Source organism: Chionomys nivalis, chromosome 26, assembly GCF_950005125.1.
Source record: "Chionomys nivalis chromosome 26, mChiNiv1.1, whole genome shotgun sequence".
Taxonomy (NCBI): Eukaryota; Metazoa; Chordata; class Mammalia; order Rodentia; family Cricetidae; genus Chionomys; species Chionomys nivalis.
In genome coordinates, this window is record NC_080111.1 from 560503 (window position 1) to 583174 (window position 22672).

The 22672-nt window shown below is 46.5% G+C and overlaps 1 protein-coding gene across 1 annotated transcript in view; it reads right to left on the reverse strand.

Moving 5' to 3' along the window:
• Positions 1 to 22672, reverse strand: part of Kiaa2012 (KIAA2012 ortholog) — a 102205-nt gene that overhangs the window by 58213 nt on the left and 21320 nt on the right. Inside the window, exons 5-13 of the mRNA XM_057758296.1 lie at positions 19969 to 20124; positions 19773 to 19780; positions 18527 to 18646; positions 16950 to 17112; positions 15616 to 15758; positions 11411 to 11579; positions 9412 to 9558; positions 5935 to 6102; positions 2868 to 2978 (exon numbers count right to left, since the gene is read on the reverse strand). Coding sequence (XP_057614279.1) covers positions 2868 to 2978; positions 5935 to 6102; positions 9412 to 9558; positions 11411 to 11579; positions 15616 to 15758; positions 16950 to 17112; positions 18527 to 18646; positions 19773 to 19780; positions 19969 to 20124 — 1185 coding nt within the window. The remainder of the gene's footprint in view (positions 1 to 2867; positions 2979 to 5934; positions 6103 to 9411; positions 9559 to 11410; positions 11580 to 15615; positions 15759 to 16949; positions 17113 to 18526; positions 18647 to 19772; positions 19781 to 19968; positions 20125 to 22672) is intronic.

Sequence of the window (22672 nt, forward strand, 5' to 3'; positions counted from 1 at the left end):
ACACAGGATAGAGAGGAGGTTTCCCTGGGACTCATATATTAGCGAGCCAAACTGAAAACAGATGCAGAACAATCCAAAATCACAAAGGTAGGACTAAGAGAGAGGAAAGCCGCGAGGTTGCATCTAGGTGGTTGTACGGAGAGAGGTGAAATTATTCAGGGAAATGTCCTAGAAAGGATGAACTTAGAGCTTGTCTAAATATTTGGGGGGTGACTCAGGAAAGTGCCTGGAGAGAAAAGTCCAGAAACTGAACATTCGGGCCATCAAGGGATGATGGAGGGGTCACTGGAGGGCAGGCGGGAATGTGTGGGAGGCGATACTGAGAGGGAGGTGGGACATTGCCTCTAGGGTATAGTCAATAGTGGATCTCTTGCCTCGTGTGTGGGAGGCCCCGGATTCCATTCCTAGCACCAAAATTAAAATAAGTAAGTAAAATAAAGTTTAAAAGATGGATCTGAGCATCTGAACAAAGCTGGGTTTTCAGAGTCTCTTGTGGTAGAACAAGTCTTTTGCAAAGGGGAAAGGACTTTCAATATACTCTTTGTCAGATCAAATCAAAGATCTAAAGATCAACACCCCCCCCCCAGATCCACAAACAACTCGGAATAACAACAAAAATACCCTTCAGGGGCTAGAGAGATGGTTCAGCAGTTAAGAACACCGACTGCTCTCCCAGAAGACCAGGGCTCAACTCTCAGCACACGGCCATCTGAAACTCCAGTTCCAGAGGATGTGACGCCCTCTTTTGGCCTCTGAGGGCACTGCATGCACCTGGTGCACAGACACGGATGCAGGCAACATCCGAAACCCATAAAATAAAATCAGTACAGCCTCAAAAAAAGTGCTTCAATTAATGAAATCTCTTAGAAAGGTAGACCTGTTCTTTGGATCATTGTAGGAGGATGTGAGTTTAAGATATTTCCTCATGCTGGGCGGTAGTGACGCACAACTTTAATGCCAGTACTTGGGAGGCAGAGGCAGGTGGATCTCTGTGAGTCTGAGGCCAGCCTGGTCTACAGAGAGAGTTCCAGAACAGCCAGGACTACACAGAGAAACCCTATCTCGAAAAATCAAGAAGAAAAATAATAGATATCTTTTCTCCTTTTGAAGCACCATCTAGTTATCTTTAAGACTGAAGGTCAACCAAGCACACTAAGGAAAAGATGGAGAAAGACTGCCTAACTGATTCATTCAGCAAGAGCACAATGGATGCTTTTGAATTTGAGAAGCAAGCGGATTGAGTGTGTTGTCCTTAGGACTAGGAGAAGATACAGGCAAGTCTCCATTTATTTAGCCTAAGTTTTATTTTTCCTTCTAGCTCTGAAATTGGGATTTGCTGGGACTCAAACTCGGTACTCTGTGCGTGCCAATCAAACACTCTATCCCAAGTCCATTTCAGTCCCCGAACTCTTTTTCAGCGAACAGTTGCTGTGATTTTGCTTCTTGTGTTAGGGACCGTGATGGGAACTGGGGATACTGAAGTGTCTGATGCATCATAACTCCTGTGGCCACAGCCAACATAATGCTTCAACGTTTCTGTCTTGAGCCGGGCGGTGGTGACGCATAACTTTAATCCCAGCACTCGGGAGGCAGAGGCAGGCGGATCTCTGTGAGTTTGAGGCCAGCCTGGTCTACAAGAGCGAGTTCCAGGACAGGCTCTAAAACTACAGTGAAACCCTGTCTCGATAAAACAAAAAACAAAACAACAACAACAACAAAAAACAAAAACATTTCTGTCTCTCCTGGTTGCTTTTGAATTGTCCAAAGAGAAACTATTTCTTCTGGACAAATGTGAGGCAGGTGAAAGTCCCCTTTGCTTCCCTGCTGTTACACCAGCTGTCCCAACTGCCTCACTCCTGCTCCAACAGACTCAGACCCAAGATATTTAAAAAGTCATCTTCTGGGATAACCCAAATGCTGATGGGAGTTCTCGGGTGCTGAGTTCAGAAGCAAATGCATCACACTTCCCAGAAATCCCCACAATGAGTGGAACTTGCAGCAACAGACACAGGCTATGAGATGCAGTCAGGGGGATGGCTCTCTGCCCTCCCCCACGCCATGTGTGCATCTGTGTGTGTTGTGTGTGTCTTGTCATTTTGGGTGAGCAACCATGAACACAGAAAACATCACCAGGCTACACAGAGGACAAGCTAGGGCCATGGAAATCTGGCCCTGAATCCAGGACCTGCTCATTAAGATAGTTGTGACGTAATTCACCCATGCGTGCAGCTTTTAATCTCCTTCATCAAGGGGCCTGCTGGCTGCACAGCCCATGCAAGCCCATCCTGATGGTTTCTGGGGAGGCTTAACACTCATCACCCTCTGACTTATTTCTTTTTTTTTTCCTTTGCAAAATGGCTATTGCCCAGAGCCAGCGTCTCTTTTCCAAAAGGTTGCTGTGCCAAAAGGGGTTTTGGAAACTGCCCTGCTGTCTGTCAGGAGCCAGGTGACTCACAGCGGTGAACAAACACACATAACGAGGATGCCTGATTGGATTACCAATTAACCACTCCACCTCGGGAACGTGGTTGGAAAGAAGAGAAGAGGCCGTGTTTCGTTTGGGCAAATACCAAAAGGGCTTTATCATCCTGATCAAGGCACCAGCATGGGTATACTAGAGTCCTCCCAAGCCATCCCTCTGCAACTCCTGTCTCCAGATGTTCCGGCAAGAGGGAACTTGTTCCTTGAACATAGGGTTATTGTGTCTGGACCACAGAGGAACCTCTGTGTCAGGGAGTGGGAGAAGCTGGCTGCTTCTTGTCTGCTGCTTTTAACGATGCCTCTGCTGCCACTGGGAGCCTTTGGAAACCGAAGGTAAAACATTCCCCTCTGAACACAAGCCTTCCCTGGAGTGTGTGCTATCTTACCTTGTCCTAGTGGGAGCACCTCTGCTCCTGTGCGCCTCACGAGAGACTGGCGGGAGTTTTCACCATCCGTACTCAGCAAGAAGTGTCCCAGTGTGGGATCTCTGGAGTTTTCTTGAAAATAAACATACATGCAAACAGCATTAGCCCTAGTGCAGGTGAGGGAGGCCGAGCCTGGCTTTGCTGCTCTAAGCCCAGGTGGGCTGTGACTGGAGATGCTTGTGTGTTCTCCGGTTGCCAGGGCTCACCGAGGCACTCGGCACAGCGGGCTTATTGTCTAGGCCCTGTCTTCTGGGGGCCAGGATGAGGTGGAGATAAAGGGGCTCCCACGAGCCACACCACAGCATGCAGAGTCTGGATGGAGGTAGCAGGGCTAGGCCAGGAGGGCACTCTCCAGTTGAGCGTAGCCTGGGTACAGGATTTGGTGATTCTTGCTTTTGCTTTTCCTCTCCGTAGATGCTTTTGTGTGGCATTGCACATGTGTGATCACAGGCTAGGACTGAGCTCTGGGACTACACAGGAATTGCAGCCCAGGCTGCACAGAGAAGCCATCTGTCCCTTGGTCACTTGCAAAGACTCAAGGTTTATGTAAATTTACTATGAAAGGAAAATGTACGTTTCTCCTCTGTCCCAGCACAGAAAAAGACTGTGACCCTCTCACCAAGCAATCCTCTAGCAGACAACAGTGGAGCTTCCTGTACTTCTGGCCATTGCTGCTACTGCTACCTGGAGTAATCACCAGATTCCTCAGGTTCCAGGCTTAGATTCACAAGGCTCTCCCCATTTTAACTGTGGACTGCAAGCCCCCATTTGTGGCCTGTGCTTCTAACTCACCAGTTATGAGTGGGGCTTCCATGATTCCCTCCTTGAAATTGATACTTTCTTAGACACTCACAGAAGGCCCTAGGTTTACTAATGTGTTAGAAGGAGCCCAACAGCCAGATGATGAGGTGCACAGGGCAGGGTCTGGGAGCTTCTGTATCCTCTCTGAGCATATGTGACCCCTTAGTGTAAACTTCATCATTTTCAGAGAGGTTTCCTCATGAACAAGAAGAAACTTCTATCTGGAAATTCCATGGGTTTTTAGGTCTGTGACAGAAACCAGGGACAAAGGCTAAATATAGTTCATATCATATTACTCTTACTTTTCCTGCTTCTAAGGCAAAGGGGCAGCAGTAAGTCAGGCCTCCAGCTGGAGTGGATGCTGAGGGGCAAATGCATAATTCACTTGCAAGCATATAAATGTGCATAAAGGTACAAACGCATGTGCATACATGTGCAAACTCCCAAAAGACAAATGTACATACGCACAGCCATATACATGCAGGCATGCAAGCTTATACGCATGTCACATTCCAACAAGGGCACAATGCACTGAAACACGCACTCTGTTGCAGGCTTGAATGCACCTCAGACATGCACTGTCGTATGCTTAGACACATATAGGCATGCATCATGCACACAACACACACATGTACTGAAATGGACAGATTAGCATACATATACCGTCACACACTCTGAGATTCGTGGCCATACGAACACTCACACACATGCACACACACCCAGCGTATACACTTGGGATTCCTTGTCTCAGTTATGGCTGTGTTATTCTGGTCTAATAACATTCTCCCTTTATGAGAATCTCCAAGACTAGGTGTGTTTGTGTCCGCTGTAATTTTTCTGGGGCTATTGACCTCCAGGGTGGCCCTTGGTGAAGCAGGGACAGTAGTTAAGCTTAGGCCATTTGTATCATGGATAAGGGGATAAAACTGAGAAAAAAAAAAGGCTCAACAGCATTTGTGGGGAAAGGAGGAGAGGGAAAGAAGGGGTTTGATTGTGACGACCTCAACCCTAAACAGAGAAACTGAAAACACAGAACGGAGTTATTGACTTACATATTTAATTCATGCTTCCGAGAATTCAACCTCACGTGCTTTGGGGACAGAATGAGAGGTAGGAGAGACAGATGGGGCAGGGAGAGAGCAGCTGATTTAAATAGCCAGTTTCTAAGTATCACGAAAGGATAGGAGTCTAGCTGTTGTTTCCCTGCGGCTCTCAGCCCTGTTCCCTAGTGAGAGTTGTTCCTTCTTCCTTCCACATGGCTAACTCCTTCATGTGGTGCTCCCCAGAGGAGGACATGGCCCAAAGCTCTGCGGGAGGAGGGATGGCTCTGAGGAGCGTGGGCTGCATTTAAAAAAAAAACAGATTAAGATTTATTATTTATTGGTTTTATTTTATGTGCATGAGTGTTTTGCTTACATGTATCCATATATGCTACGTGCATGCCTGGTGCCTGAGGAGGCCAGGAGAGGGTTCCAGATCCCGTGGAAATGGGGTTACAGACACTTGGGTGCTGGGAACAGGCCAGGAATCCCCTGAAAGCACAAATGCTCTTAATCCCTGAGCTGACTCTTCAGTCTCTCAGCTGCATCTCTTTGATGACAGACTGTCAGTTTCCAGGATGGCTCCTCTTGAGATTTTTAGGGTAATTCAGACTCTTAGCAACATTTGCATCCTGCACTGTCTTGTTCTAAGTAAGCCCTGTCCCCGCTGCCCCTGCACTGTCTTGCGGTGCTGCATTTGATCTTGGTCACTCCTTGACTGCCTGTGTCTATGTGGGGCTCAGTCACAGAGGACATGGTTTGCCCTGCCTCACCCTACAATAGGAAGGCAGCATCTTTTCCCTCCCGGGAACAGGCCTCAGGTCCGCCCTGGCCTGGAGGATGATTTCCCTCTGGAAGCTTTATCTGCTGCCAGGTCCACAGGATCCTGTGCCCAGGGAAGTTCTGGCTGCAGCAATGTTAAGTATGTCTACTGAACCCAGGTGTGTGCGGCACAGGAGTTCAGGGAGCCACATCATCACGTGTGACTGCCGGAAGGAGGCAACAGGTCGCTGGTGTATACTGATGCAGCCAACTCTCCAAACAAGTCAGACTCTTTAGGGGGACGGCTGAGCATTAATTTCACCAATACAACTGGGAATACCACCATTTCCCCTTTTGGTGGGGAATCTAGACAGGAGCCACAGAAAAGAATGGGGTACGGTTTCCACGCACCCCAGAATGATTACCTGGTTTTTCTGGCAGTGCTCTCTCACTTGGGTCACCTGTGGGACTGCTGCAGCCTGAGGTCCTGGGGCTGTCCATGTCCCTCTGGATCTTTGAACTTTTGCGTTCTTTAATTGGGAGTGGGAGACCCGCTGGTTGGTCCTCGCTCTGGACCAGGATATCACCATCTCCTAAAGCAAAGCCGGAAACTCGTGAGTGGAAAAGCTCTGGAACCGGGAAGACCAGTTTGTGGCTTTTCTGGCTTGGTTGATAGTCGCTGGTGTTGGGGATAATGGTTCTGATTGTTTTCAGTTCTGTTTCTCCTTTCCAGACCTGCTCAGGGGAAGGGGGCTGAAGAGTGAAATTGCTCTTGGCAAGAACAGGAGCCCTTCCTCGAGGGGAGGAGTGGGGAAGTGGTAGCTGTGACTCTCTTATAGACAGGACCCAGAGATGGGGATGAGCCTGAGAGATTGCAGACTCCCCAGTCTGAAGGCTCAGGGGATTTTGATTATAGGATACAGTTTTCTTTCCTTTTGAGACAGTATCTGATTGTGCAGCCCAGTCTGGCCTTAAAGTGCGGTTTCTCTGCCTCACTTTCCCAAATGCTGGGGTCACAGGCCTATGCTACCCTACCCAGCTGGATACAGATTTCTGATGACAAAGCCAATGATCACATTCCCTTCTCAAGCTATGTTGTAGACAAAGTACAGATGTATTGATTCAGGATAGACTGGATACCCATATATAGCATGAAATATAATTGCTTTTAATAAAAACATGGCATCAGATATCAGGGGGTGAAAGCTGAGAGATCAGAGAAGCAGAGCAGCCGGCCACTAGAGAGACCTTTTACCTCTATCGAATCCTCAAACCAAAAGTGTGATCCTGTCCTCAGACTGCGTCCTCAGACTGCATCTCCAGACTGCACTGAGCTCTGTCTTCTCCCGCCTTATAATCCTTTCTCTGCCTAAACACATCACTCCTATCTCCACCTCCCTAGTGCTGGGATTAAAGGTGCGGCACTTTAATCCCAAATACTGGGAGTAAAGGTGTGAGCCACCACTGCCTGGCCTCTAGAGGCTTGACTCTGCACTCTGATCTTCAGGCAAGCTTTATTTGTTAAAACACAAAGTATCACTACACTCATATCCTCACTATGTCCCTTATGTAAAGTGACATTTAGCATTTACTTATAACCTACATGCGTCCCCTTGTATACTTGTCTCTAGGTTTCTTATAATAGCTGATATACTGTAAATGCTATGCAAATAGTTGTTATATTGTACTGTTTAGGGGAGAAGAGCAAAAAAATAAAAATAAAAAAGAGCAGGTGTTTAGTACAGTTGATTTTTTCCCCCAAATATTTTTGATCTGTAGGTGGTTGAATCTGTGGATGCAGAGTAAACATATTGATTTGGAGGGCCAACTATACCACCCTCCAGATGGTAGACAGAAGGCCACAGGACTGTTTGAAAACGTACTCCAGAAAGCATGTTTTAACCCTTCATCTCCATTCTGTCTTCTCCACTGCAGTATGGACTGTTCTGGGGTGACAGGACCTGGGACCACACCTACAAAAGCTTGGCTTGTCTGTCAGAGATGAGGGTCTGATGGTCTTTGTTTCACATTTGACACAACTATTGCATTTAGTCTTAAAAACTGGCTTCACGTGAAATCTTAAAATTTCACAGGGTGTTTATTTATTATAAATGGAAGAAGTATTTTTCCCCTCCTTCCTTAGGCAGGGTCTCTCTACATAGCCCTGGTTGTCCTGGAACTCACTATGTAGACCAGGCTTGCCGTGGGACAATGGTCTTGTACCCTGTAAAGATTTGTTACTTGTATTTTAATAAAACGCTGATTATCCAGTAGCTAGGCAGGAAGTAGAGGTGGGCAATGAGAGCAGGAGAATTCTGGGAAGAGGAGTCAGTCTGCAGGCGTCACCTAGATACAGAAGAAGCAAGATGAGACTGACTCTCTTATAAAAGGTACCAAGTCACGTGGCTAACACAGACAAGAACTTTGGGTTAATGTAAGATGTAAGAGTTAATAAGAAGCCTGAGTAATAGGCCAACCAGTTTATAATTAATGTAGACCTCTGTGTGTTTCTTTGGGACTGAACGACTGCGAGACTGGGCAGGACAGAAACCTCTGTCAACAAATGGGCACCAATTTGTTGTAGGAGGCTACTTGTTTGTTTCTTGACTGCTCAGCCCCAAAATAAGCACACAGAAACTGTATCAATTAAATCACTGCTTGGCCCATTAGCTCTAGCTTCTTATTGGCTAACTCTTACATCTTATTTTAACCCATTTCTATTAATCTCTGTATCGCCACATGGCTGTGGCTTACCAGGTAAAGTTCCAGCCAGTGTCTATCTCTGGCAGGGCTAAATGGCTTCTCACTGACTCTGCCTTCTTTCTCAGCATTCAGTTTAGTTTTCCCTGCCTAGAGAAGTTCTGCCTTGCTATAGGCCAAAGTGGTTTCTTTATTCATTAACCAATAAAAGCAACACATAGACAGAAGGACCTCCCACATCATTGCTGGCCTTGAACTCACAAGGATCCGCCTACCTGCCTTTGCCACCCAAGTGCTGGGTTTAGAGGTGTAAGCCACCGTTCCTGACAGTATTTTCACGGTGGAGAAATCTGGCAGACACCATATTTGACCAAATACAGTTTGCATCACTTCCTATGGAACACGCTGTCACTGATGTCATAAGAACTAACTTGGAAACCTGAGGTACCCATGAGCAACTGTCATTCTAGCACTCAAGAGATAGAACGGGAGGATCAGTAGTTCAAGGTCATCCTCAGATACACAGTGAGTTTGGAGACAGCTTGGGCGGTATTTCTACTTGAGATTCCATCTCAAAAAACCAAACCAAGTTTGGCGGTGGTTGGTGTACATATCTTTAATCCCATATCTTTGGGAGGCAGAGGCAGGTGGATCTTTGAGTTTGAGGCAGGCTTGGTCTACAGAGCTAGTTCCAGGACATCCAGGGCTACACAGAGAAACCTTGTTTTGATAAACCAAACCAAAACCAAACCAACCAACTAAACAAACAGAACACCACAAACAACAACAACAACAAAATCCCAAACCAAGCCAAACAAACTCAACTACATCAGCAACAACAACAATCCACAGGACAGGACAAAACCATGCCTAGAGAATTCTTAGAGGTTAAAAGACCCTGAAGACAGGTGAGAACTAAATGCCACACATGGTCAGGTTAGCTCTGTTTTACCAATGCAACCAGAAAATATTATGGAGAGCTGATTCAGTGAGTAAGTAATTTCCAAGCTAGATGCTGTTAGTTGTGTTGAAGCTTGTGGGGTTAAGGCAGTGACCGCCAGGAAAAACAGCCGTCTTCAAGAGGCTGGGGGTGAACTAACCTCCCCGAAAGACTTTCTCTCTGTGGAGGACCCTCCTGTGTCTTGCCTTGTCTCCTTTTAGAGTGAGGTTCCTGTGAGATGCTGGAGGGAAAAAGGAACTACCTTGAAGTGAGGGTGTGTCCTGGCCACTGGCCACTGGGAGATGCACAGTTATCCCCCTGGGCCTTTCTAAGTACAGACGCTTCAGGGGAGGCCGCCATAAAGTTGTGGCTTCTTCTGGTTCTGGATCGGATTCAGGGTGCTGAGCACCTAGAAGGCAAAGAAAAGTAAGTTGTTTCTGGCACGAGCCTTGTCTTTGTGGAGACCCATCTCTTCCTTGCTTGCATGATGGGGTTTAGTTAAATAAATCTGTATCCATTCTGTGACTCCAGGGTTGACCATGTGATTGAGCTTGGATTATAAAAGGACTACATTATCTTAGCCACAGTGATTGGTTCCAGGGAAGGGCCACAGCCCAAGCCAGACTGTCCCTCCCTCCCCTCCTCTTCCCCTCCCTCCCTTCCTCTCTCCGTCTTTGGGTGATGCTGAGGAGGGACACATTCCCCAAGAAATTCAACAAAACAATCTCCTGTAAAATTTCCAGAAGTCGATACTCTATAAGAAATCAGAAGCAATTTCTGTTGAAGTTTCTAGAAGCTCCGAGTCCCTTAAAATGGGGGTTATCTTTTGTCCCAAAGTGACCAGTGAGGTCCCAGGAGCAAGGGCAAAGCAAAACAGCTTAGTTAGGGAATTTCCCCTGTGGCATGGGCCAGCACGGGAATGGTGGCTCTCGAGTCTCCTCCTCTAGGTGCCTACTTCAGCTGGACCTGTTCTCCTAGATCATGTTCTCATAGTCCTGACAAGGACTGTTGAGATTGTATTTTAGATAATGAAATAATTTTCAAAATCGAAAGGATTAGCCAGGTGGTGGTGGTGCACACCTTTAATCCCAGCACTTGGGAGGCAGAGACAGGTGGATCTCTGTGAGTTTGAGGCCGGCCTGGTTGACAGAGCAAGATATAGGACTGGCTCTGTGAAACACTGTCTTGAAAAAAATCAAAAAACAAACAATATATATATATATATATATATATATATATATATAGAGAGAGAGAGAGAGAGAGAGAGCTCAAAAGAGTCTTTATATATATTATATATTATATATTTTTATATTTATAAAATATAAATATTTTATATAAATTAAAATATATTTTATATATATATAAAGACTCTTTTGAGCAAAGTTTTTCTTTTTATAAAATGAAGGTCCAAATAGCCAATAATTGCTTTTAGTTTGGCTGCCAGGATATTCAGTTAAATAAATCTAATGTTTAACCTAAAGCCCTAACTTCATCCAAGTTGTCTGATAATATCCATCTCTCTGATCTTTTTAATCAAGCTTTTTGTCCCAGGCAGTTTTATGTCATCTTGACACAAGTTAGAGTCATCTGAAAGGAAGGAACCTCAACTGAGAAGATGTCTCCATGAGATCCAGCTGTAGGGCATTTTCTTAGTTAGTGATTGATGGGGGAGGGCCCAGCCCATGTTGGGTGGTGTCATTGCTGGGCTGCTGGTCCTGGATTCTATAATAAATCAGACTGAACAAGCCATGGATAGCAAGTCAGTAAGCAGCTCTCCTCAATGGCTGCTGCAGCAGCTCCTGTCTGCAGGTTGCTGCCTGTTTGCCCTGCCTTGCTTTCTCCTCAATGGAGGAAATGTGACTGGGTATGTAAGCAATAGAAACCTTTTCCTCTCCAAGTTGCTTTTGGTGGTGGTGTTTTGCTATAGTAATCCTAACTAGGACATTTTTCCCCCATTTCCATTTTTAGTTGCTTTTTTTTTTTTTGTATTACATAATTCTTTTGTAAGCTTCCAGAGCATTTATACTATCTAAGGCACACGGGAGTTATTTATGTATCTGTCTGTCTTCTTTTCCTAGTTTAGAAGCAAGAAAGGCTCAGCGTAGACAACTGAATCCGGTACGGATTTTCCTTTGTTTGCTCTTTTCCTGAGGACGAACTCAGCCAGCACTTCTGGAAGGGTTGGACCAGCAGGGATCCCGACTTCTAACCCTTTCTGACTTGACCAAGTTCCTCAGAAGTGCCGTCGGCAGGGGACCTACCTCTCCCGCAGGCCTTTTCTTTGGAGGCCTGGGGGACATGGAAATGAATCTCCATTGGAATAATGAAGAGCTCCATTGGGGGTTCATTGGCTTTAAAACGGCTCCTCAGGGGGTTGAAGACTCTGGGTGATTCTTCTGAAATAGGAGGTAATTTCAGAGCGTTTGGCGCCTGGAGAAAGTTTAAACACAAAACCAAAGTGATCGGTATCAGAACTGCTGCCTGCGGAGGGCTGAATGATACAGTATCTAAATGTGTTTCTTGCTAAGAGAGCAAAGGTCATGGATGGGCTGGGAGCCGGTGCTGATTGCTCTGGCGTGTGTTGGGAGTGTTGCTTTGATGTCTCCAGAGAGCTCCGAGTATGTACTGCCTGCCTGACTCTTCTGAGATTTATCCAGACTTGTAATTCCAGCCCATGGGAAGTGGAGGCAAGAGGATCAGGAGTTCAAGATCATCTACAGTCAAATGGCAAATTCAAAGCCAGCTTGGGCTGCCCCAAACTTTCCTTTCCCCACCATAAAAGCCTTTGAGAATAATAGTCTCTATTGTGACAGGGAGAACGGTGTGGATTGAAGTGCTGGGACTTCTGTGTACTGACGTTCTTAAGAGGTTAAGCAAAGGGAACAAGGAGCAGAACACTGTTCAACGAAGGGGCCCAGAATGGAACTGGTTCCCCTTGGTAACAACTTCTTCCTCTCCTCCTCTTCTTCTTTTTGTTGCTGTCTTGTTTTGTTTTTCGAGACAGGGTTTCTCTGTGTCGTCTTGGCTACCTTAGAATCACTCTGTAGACCAGGCTGGCTTTGAACTCACAGAGATCCGCCTGCCTCTGCCTCCTGAGTGCTGGGATTAATTAAAGGTGTGCACCACCACGGTTGGACGTCTTTCGGTAACTTTTTTTTTACATCCCAAAGTTTCCCCTCCTTTCTCTCCTCCCAGTCGTGTGTGTGTGTGTGTGTGTGTGCGTGCGTGCGTGCTCACATGTCCTGCCTATCCATTCCTCTGTTTCCCTTCAGAAAAGGGCAGACCTCCCATGATATCAGCCAGCCATGGTATAACATATTGCAGTGAGACTAGGCACCTCCTCTCCTATTAAGACTGGATGGGGCAATCCTGTAGGAGTAATGGGGGCTCTTTTTTGGTAGTGGAGTCAGAGACAGTCCCCACTCCCACTGTTAGATGTCTCACAAGGGGGCAAAGCTACACAACTGTAACATATATGTAGGGGGCCTAGGTCAGTCCCGTGCAGGCTCTCTGGTTGTCCGTTCAGTCTCTGTGAACTCTGATGAGCCCGGATTAGTTGATTCTGTGAATTTTCTTGTGGTATCCTTGACCTCACTGGCTCCTACAATCTTTCCTCCCCATCCTCCACAGGATTTCCCCAGCTCCCTTTGGTAATTTCTAAGCCTCAATTTCTTCCTTAAAGTAAGAGGAAGAAGTCTTACCACCCATGCTGCAAAGTTGGGAGATATAAATGAATTAGTATATGTAGTCACAGTAGTGTTTGGAATGTGGATTGTTTTTATGACTTGTGCAGTGTGTGTATGTGTGTGTGTGTGTGTGTGTGGTATGTCTGTATGTATGGTGTGTGTGTGTGTTTGGATTGTGGTGTGTGTGTGTGGTAAGTCTGCATGTATGTGTGTGTGAAGTGTTTGTGTGTGTTGTAGGGTATGTCTGTATGTATGGTGTATCTGTGTCTGTGGCAGTGTATGTGTGTGTGTTGATGAGGGTGGAGCTTGGTGCATGTTAGACAAACACCTTACTACTGAGTTGCCTTCCCAGCCTCTGTTTCACTGTGTAATCCAGGCTGGCTTTGAACTCACAACTCTCCCTCCTTTACCTCGTGAATGGCCTCGCCACACTTGGAATCTAAGATATTTGCTAGAGGATGGATTTCTTCCTGTTAGCGTTTAGCACTCAGTTTGGCCCCTAGTGGAAAAATCTCAGCCTCTGATCATGTTGTCACATGAACACAATTAAAGAGTCATCGTGCCAGCTTTAACGACTCGTTTGGCTTGGCTTCTACTTCCTATCTTCAAACACACACACGCACATGCGCACACACACACTCACTCACAACCGTATGTATAATATTACCCCATTTCCAGTCATTCAGAAATTGCAGAACACTTCACTTTTTGTTTGCAACATTTAACATATGAATTTACTGCTTTGAGATGTGTAAGTGCTAGTTTTCAGAGGAAGAAAAAAAATAAAGATTTTCTGTTTTCCCCCAGTGCTTAAAAGGAAAAAAAAAATCGGGAATCAGAAACACACATAAGCATCCTACATGTTTGGTGCTGATTGAGGAAGGAAATTCTATCCAATTTGTGCAGAGTAATATTTATAATTTTGAAACATTAATAAAATGATTAGCCAAACACACACACAAGATCTCTGTTCCTAGAGACCCTCCCCACACAGGTGCTGCCCACCAACGGCCCTGCTTTGAATACGGACCTTGTGGGTTCTGTTTCACAAGGGTCGCATTGAGAAAGCCGTGTGGGAACTCAGACTTCTTGTGTAAGGGATGGCTGAAGAAGCCAAGCCTTAATTTCTTTATTCTAATTAGAAATTGACACAGGGTTTTAACACAGTGAAAAATGTTGCTTTCCTGTGTTGAATGAGTGCCTGGGACTCAAAGGCACCCCTTTCCTCTGTGCCTGGCTCAGGTGAGGGCTGGCTAGGTGTGAGAGCTTAGGCCCGTGTTGATCCCGTGGTGATGCAGGAGTTCAGGTTTGCTCTTTACTCCTGGCCCGACGGAACCTGGGAGACGACTGAGACTCAGGACCACCCAGAGTCCTGAGCAGAATGAAAACAGCATCCCTTTACCTAAATTGCGTACGGTCCTTCAGAGACACCTTCAGATGGTAATGGCCTGTCCGTATTCACACAGCAGCTACGGGGCAGAACATTTTGGAGTTTCTTCTACATGTCTTATCCACCATTGATGTTTCCCAAATGCCAGCGTTCCATACAGAATCATGAGGGAGGGTCAGGTCAGAGATGGCCAGAGTCATCTTTTCTTTTCTTTTCTTTTCTTTTCTTTTCTTTTCTTTCCTTTCCTTTCCTTTTCTTTATGACTTACTGTTTTTATTTCTTGTGCATTGGTGTTTACCTTTGTTTGTGTCTGTGTGAAGGTGTCAGAGCCCCTGAAGCTGGAGTTAAAGATGGTTGTGAGCTACTATATAGAAGCTGGGAATTGAGCCCTGATCCTGTGGAGGGGCAGTAGTCAGGGCTCTCAACTGCTGAGACATCTGTCTAGCCCCTGGCCAGAGTCACCTTAAGGAAGAAAGTGTTTTTCACCTTCTAAAATTTTTATCACATTTATTTTTTGATTTTATACGTGAATGGGCACCTGTTACTGTGCGTGTGGACGTCAAAGGACAATTTGTGGGAGTTAGCCCTGGAATCCTACTGTGTGAGTCCCAGGAATTGAGTCAGGCTGTCAGGCTTGGTGGCAAGAGTCCTTTAAAGCTGCACCGTCTTGCTGGCCCGATTTTTGACATTTTAAAAAAAGATTTATTTATTTATTATGTATAGAGTATTCTGCCTTCACGTAGGCCTGCAGGTCAGAAGAGGGCGCCAGATCTCATTACAGGTGGTTGTAAGCCACCCTGTGGTTGCTGGGAACTGAATTCAGGTCCTCTGGAAGAGTAGCCAGTGCTCTTGACCCCTGAGCCATCTCTCCAGCCCTGTTCTTGACTTCTGAAAGGAGTTCATACGCTTACCAAATTATCCTACATTAGCAAAGTTGACTGAGTGTCAACTGAGTGAAATAGCTCGACTCAGTTTCCTTAGCATTTGTAACTGGTAGTGAACCAGCTGCTCACAGGCTCAAGTTCTGCCCATACGTGTTTAGAAAGACTCCCTGTCTCCTCACACGACAGGGTTCTGTTGTTCCCAGGAGTGATGGGGGCTGCCGAATCACTCCAATTTCCAACAGGAAACTGCCACAGCACCTCATCCCAGCTCCGCCTCGTGAGTTCAGAGACATCTCTCTAAGTTATTTAATTTCTAGAATGGAATTAAACACACACAGACACGCACATACATTTGCACACACACATACAGATACACACATGTGCATACACACATACACACTTGTTGACACAAACACACACACATGCACACACACATACACACAGAGACACACGCACACACATATGCACACACATTTGCAAACACAGGTCCACGCACACTCCCCTACCTTTTTTTTCTTTGTTTCCCCAAGGGCTCTTTGTTCTGAGCCCATGGCAGATGGTATAGGAGGAAAAAGGCACCCTCTAACAGGAGGCTCCTGGGACAAGCAGCTGCCTCTGGTCTTGTGGGGTTGTGTGTTCCCTTGATTATCTGTACAAACAGGTAGGAATGAAAGTGTGTCAGCTGCAGGTATGGGGTGAACTGCTGAATCTTAACTCTTGCTAGTCTTTTCTTTCTTTCTTTTAGAAATTTGTTTTGTGTGTGTGTGTATGTGTGTGTCAATACATGCTACATGCCTGCAGAGGCCAGAGGGTATTGGATCCTTTGGGTTGAGATAGTAGTGCACCATCCAGTGTGGGTGATGGGGACTGAAATGAGCTTTTCTGGAAGAGCAGGAAGGACTTTTACTATGAAGCCACCTCTCTAGCCCTCAATTTTATGTTAGAGCAGGGGTTTACACACTATAGTCCAGCTAGCTAGCTGAAACTCACCATGTAATGCAGAGCTGCCTTAAACTGGCGCCCCAGCTTCCTGACTGCTGGGGTTACAAGTCTATACCGCCATCCCTTGACCTGAGTGCTGGGGTTACAAGTCTATACCGCCATCCCTAACCTGACTGCTGGATTACAAGTCTATACCACCATTCCTAACCTGACTGCTGGATTACAAGTCTATACCACCATTCCTAACCTGAGTGCTGGGTTACAAGTCTACACCGCCATCCCTAACCTGAGTGCTCAGATTACAAATCTATACCGCCATCTCCTAACCCGTGAGCCTTTCTATGTATAGGATGAATATGTAATCAAATACATATGCATGACTAGAAAATAGAAGTTTTATGCAAATTTGACTGATGAGAAGAAAACGAGGGAGAGTGTGGGTTACTGAGATGGCAATGGCTTTGCCATGGCAGGTAGGGGACCCTCAGTCTCACTCTCTGGGAGCTTGTGATTGAGTCGGGCGGTGGTGAGAATAATGGTGATAATAGCACAAGTGTACTGAGAACTGAAAACGGAAAGGAAATTGTGCATCGTGTTTTACACGTGCTAACCCGTGCAATCCCCACGGCAGTCTCAAAGTCGCCTTATCCTCATCCCACAGAGTGGGAAGCAGCCTCAACAACCTTAAACAATGTGTCTGAGATCCTAGACTCAGCACTTGAATGGTGGAATTCATGCGGCTAAGCGCTGGGCAAAGCGGAGCCCCGCAGGGTCTCGTTCCCACATTAACTGCCCCCCCCTTGCTATTTTCCAAGGTGAGTGGTAAGAGAAGCGGCATCTGGCGAGCCTGTGTTCTAACGTAGACCTCAGGCTCTGACACTGAGACCTGCTTTTCTACCTGGGAAGGCACCGCTGTAGACGGTGAAGAGGTCTTTGTCGCTAGGAAGCTGGAGGTGACTGATGTGGGCACGCCCAAGGGCCTTCCTGGAGGCTGGCTGTGTCTTTTCATTGCGACTTTCCTCTGGAGCATGGACATGGAGGTGGCTCTCTATCAGTGCTTCCTAGGGAACAACAGACACACAGGCTATAAACACAAGGGGATTAAGCAGCTCTCTGTAACTCAGGCCTTGTGGGTTCAAGGACAAAGTCTCTCTGCAGAGTGGGAAACAAGGCCACAGCAGCACAATCTCTAAGGCTGTTTCTGTGAAACTATTGAAGAAAAGGGAAGGACACACAGCCACGTCTGACATACAGTGCTTTACAGAAGGAAAAAAAAAAAAAAGAAAGAAAAGAAATCAGGATGAAGAGCCTAAACCATGATCTTTATATCATAAAATCTTCCCCCTTCTGGAGTGTGGCTCTTCCATGTCCCTGCTCTCCTTGACGTGTGACCTCATAAAGCCAAACAAAATTATTCGAGATAGGAACAGATACTGTCTCTGCTGCTCTGTGTAACTAACACACACCACACACATCTCTCTCACACCCCCATGTCTACACACACACTACACACACACATCTCTCTCATACCCCACGTTCCCACACTACACACACACTACACACACACACCTCTCTCACACCCCCACGTCCCCACACTACACACACTACACACACACACACACATCTCTCTCACATCTCCCATGTCTACACACATAGTACACACACACATCTCTCATGTCCCCACACTACACACGTATCTCTCTCATACCCCCATGTACCCACGGTACACACTACACACACACATATCTCTTACATCCCTCATGTCTACACACACACACACACACATACACCTCTCTCACATCCCCCATGTCTACACACTACACACATATCTCTTACATCTCCCATGTCTACACACACAGACACCACATACATCTCTCTCACATCCCCCCACGTCCCCACACTGTATACACCACACACACACACATCTCTCTCACATCCCCATGTCCCCACATTATACACACACTACACTATACACACACACACACACACAGTCTCAGAGTACAGAAAGCACTTCTACATTTTAACTCACAACTCTATTCTGCCGAGGGATTCATTCAGGAGGCTGGAGGTTAAGTTCTTAGTCTATTACAGCTAGTCAGGAACATAGGCCACGCCTAAGGCCACAATTCTATCTTTCTAGACAGACCTAGATGGGGCGGGGAGTCAGGGAGACTCTGTTTCAGCGGTGTGGGAAGCCAGGAGTTGGACGGAGTGAAGCCAGCCCCTTCACCCCTGTCCAGAGCCTACTGTGACTTCCCAGGTGGGGAATCTGTGGACAGCTTTCTCAGGGCTTTTACCTGCAGAAGACCACTCCCCCCTTTAAAAGGAGCACCTGGCAATGTCAGGGTTCCTTGGGTGATAGTTTAAGAAACTGTATCCAGAGTCAAGGTTCTCTTTGCTGGGACGTCTCAAGAAAAGGCGAAGGAGGGAGACTCTGAAGTCAAGAGGAACAGAGAGTCCTGACAGAAACCGCACCTCGGCCTGGAGTTCATCTTCCTGCTGTGACTGCTTCCTGAGTGGTGTTGGGTGGGTCCATGGATTGTTGTGGTTCTGGGCGGCAGAGCCCTGGTCCACATGAGCATCTGTGCCAGCTTCCTCTTCCTTCAGGCCCTGCGGATCTGCAGAGGGGACAGTGGATCAGCTGGGAACAGACACACCATGGAGCCTCCACCGAAGTGGCAGCCAGGACCAACTACCAAGTCAGAAGGCTGCTGCCTGGATGTCAGGAACGTGAGGCTGCTTCTTGGATCCTGTTTCCTCATTTGTAAAATGGGGATCCTGATTTTTGCCCTCGTTTCCTTATAGAGGTGCCTTAAATCAGATAACAACAGTGACCATTTCTGTATGAAGGGCAAGGGATCCTGGGTGGCAGTGTGATTGTGTGTCATGACCTGCAACCACTGAGATGCTGAATTGCAAACCTGACATTGGGGTTCCTGGGTGTCTCCTGGTGGTTTTCTTTGGGAAGAAAACGGATTCATGGCCCCAAAGTTTATATATTTTTAAGGCATTGTCACAAAAATCACAGGATTAATTGGTGGGTGACATATGTCTGCAATCCCAGCATTTAGAAAGCTGAGGCAGGGGGACTGTGAGTTTTAGGTTAGTCTGGGCTACATAATGAGACTCTGTCTCAAAATATCTATTAAAATATTTATTAAAAAATAAAGCCAACTCACTAACAAACACAAAATAATATTAGAGAAGATACTTCAGAAATCTGAACACTAAAGTCTAGACTTGTATTGTCCAGTACAGGAGCTGCAAGCCGCATATGGCTATCTGTATGCAAATGAATCAGAATTAAATTAAAAACTCAGTTTTGCAGTTGCAGTAGCTACGTTCCAATGCCCACGAGACATACATGATTAACTGACACTCTCCTGGATAGCACACGAGTCACAGTTTCCAGACTGACCCCTGCATCTTCCAGATGAAGACGATGAAAACAGAATCCCTAAATCTTATTCTGCAAAACTTTAAGCTGTTAAAAAAGAAAATCCAAGCATCTGTAAACTGGTGATGCAATTAACAGGTACATGTTGGGGAGACATCTCAGTGGTTAAAGTACTAGCCATGCTTGCCTCGGGATCCGAGTTCAGATTCTTAGAACGCACTTAAATGCTGTGTGGGTAAGGCAGCCTGTGCAGAATTTCAGCCTCAGAGGTTAGAGACAAGGGATCCCCAAGGCAAGCTGGTTAGCAATGAGCTTGGGTTTGACTGAGAGACCTGCTTCAGTGGGTAAGATGGAAGAGCAATGTGCAGTGATTCTAGCCCTCAGGCCTTAGCACGCAGTGTGGACAGGCACACCCACCTACACATGTGTGCCCACATGCAATCAAACGTGCACATACACATGCACAGCCCACTGTGCACACACATGAAGGATGAAAACACAGCAATGAGCAGGTAGGTACCTTGTTCATAAGATGGTCTTTGTTGAATCCAAAACGGAGGGTAGACAGGCAGGAGATGGTATTTTCGGGGAACACCCGAGAGATCCTGCTGCGGCCTGAGATTCTTGGGTATCCCAAGCTGACTGCCCTGGAGCAACATGGAATCCTTGATGTGTCCTGAGGGGCAGGGCAGGAGTTACTGATGTGATAGATAAGGACCAGTCTAGAGGGCAGGAGAAAACTAGACGTTCCCGCTCACAGTAGTCTTGGCTTTGAACAGACTTTAAAGAGGACAATCAAGAGATGAGAAGGACTGGAAAACTCAGACGCTGTGAGCACTTCGCCATTCCTAAGAACGAGGTGCTTGTTGGGAAACAAACACAAAACCATGACTGTTTCCCTGGTGTTGGCTTGGAGGCTTGTTCTGCTTCAGAAAGAGAGATCTAATCGTGGTGCTTTCTTCTGTCTGCCCCTTGGTCATCATCCCTCTAAACCTAATCTACTCATTCTGCAGTGCTTCTTGAAGTTTGACCACGCACCCACCATCTGCTAGGCTAGACACGGAGGAACTAGTCATGGATTTCTCACGGCCGGTTGGAGAGATGGATCTCTCTGGACTCCACTCCAGCTCTGAGTATCAGAGGCCAGAAGCTCAGGATTGACTAGAATTGTTAGAAAAGCCTTTGTAGAAGAGTCAGGCTTGGATGGGAAGTCTAGATTAAAATCTTTGTATGTGTTTGTTTACATAAATGTGTGCGCACGCATGTGCATGTAGGTGAGGAAGCTAAAAGGGGCATCATGAGAGGGCAGGAAAAAGTCTTGAGGGAGGTGGAAGGTAGAGAGGGCAATGATGTCGTAAGGCAGAAGAGGGACCAACTGTGCAGAACGAGGGATGAGGGGCAGTCGGAAGGAGAAGGAATGAAAGCCTACACTAATGACGTGTGTGAAGGTACCCCATGAACCCCATTACTCTGTACGCTGACAAACGTTCATTTAAACAACTTTTAAAGCTGGGCATGATGGTTTCATGCCTTTAATCCCAGCACTCAGACTGAAGCAAGGGGATGTCTACGAGTTTGAAGCCAGACATCTAGACATTAAATTCCAGGCCAGCCAGGGATCTATGGAAAGATCTTGTCTCAAAGACAAGCACACAACAAAACAAACAAACATACAAGCAGAAATCTTTTTAGAAAGGACGAAAAAGAGAAGAAACAGACTTGAAGGGTGGGGTCGATTCATCACGGGGGTGGCCGGAAGAGACTAGAGAACTCGCTAACACTATGAAGTGAGGGACGAGAATGTTGGAGCTGTTGGGACTCTGGACTCTCTCTGGAGTCTCACCGTTGCTCCTCCCGCTCAAGGGCTTACTTGCTTTATTTATTTATTTCAATTAATTAATTAATTAATTTTTGAGACAGTGTTTCTCTGTAGCTTTGAATCTAGAAGTAGCTCTTGTAGACCAGGCTGGCCTCGAACTCTCTGAGATCTACATGCCTCTGCCTCCTGAGAGCTGGGACTAAAGGTGTGCACCACCACCACCACCAGCTGGTTTGCCAACTACTTTAGAGAGAGACTTTAACAAGGAGGTATGTATAGCAAGGGGCTCACAAATGCAAGGTCCCTGCACCTTTTCTTAGTCCACACATGCTAGATGACACCACGTATAGATGTGAGATCTTTTGGTGTTTTGAACGCTGCTACCTTCTTTTTTTTTTTTTTTTTTTTTTTTTTGGTTTTTTGAGACAGGGTTTCTCTGTGGTTTTGGAGCCTGTCCTGGAACTAGCTCTTGTAGACCAGGCTGGTCTCGAACTCACAAAGATCCGCCTGTCTCTGCCTCCCGAGTGCTGGGATTAAAGGCGTGCGCCACCACCGCCCGGCGCTGCTACCTTCTTGAGGATACTGGGCCCAGGCTGTGGGATGGTAGCCTGCCCTGCCACGGCCCCTTCCAGTGACAGCCCTTTCTGGTTGAGAAAGCTCTTTCTCACAAGTGGTAAGCAAACAGGACAGCCTGGAACCATGGGACTGCCTTGAAAGTAAAATCAGTTGCCAGGCAAGCTCACATTTCTTATTTCGTTTCAAGCCCCCACTTACTGGGGCAAGGAATGGTTTTGCTCCTTCCCCAGGTAAACCTGTAAAACAAGAAGCAAGCCAGAATTTTCTGGTCTTGCGTGTTGGTGCTGAAGGAACCGCAAGCAGCAGAGTGAGGTCTGGCATGTCTTAACACTCATCTCTCATCTCCAGCAGTTTGCCAAATAAAATACAGGATGTCCAATTAAGTTTAAGTTTCAGATAAACAATGAACACTTTTGAGTGGAAATATGTCCCAAATATTGTGAGCTTCACTGTTTGTGTGGGTGCAGTGTGTCAGATCTGGCAACTCAAATTCCCACTTCAGATTTTCCTAAGTCTACAGAGTGCATTTGGGGTTTCTGTCAGGAGGAGGGGCGTTCTTCTCTCTCCTGAGGCGACTGTGCCCCAGAGTTGCCTTCTTTAAGAGGACCTGAGATGACCTCAGACAGGGAACTTGGGAATTCTTGGAAGAATGTGGAGCCATTGGTGCCGGAAGGATCTGCCTTCTGGGTCCAGCTCTGCTTCTGGCTGTGACTGACCTTGGACGAATAAATACTTTGTGTCTTTAGACCTCCTTTTTGTCTTGTCTTGTGAACCTTGGGGTTTAAGTGGGAAGGTCTCTGAGGCCTCGGTGTGGAGTAGGTTGGGAAGC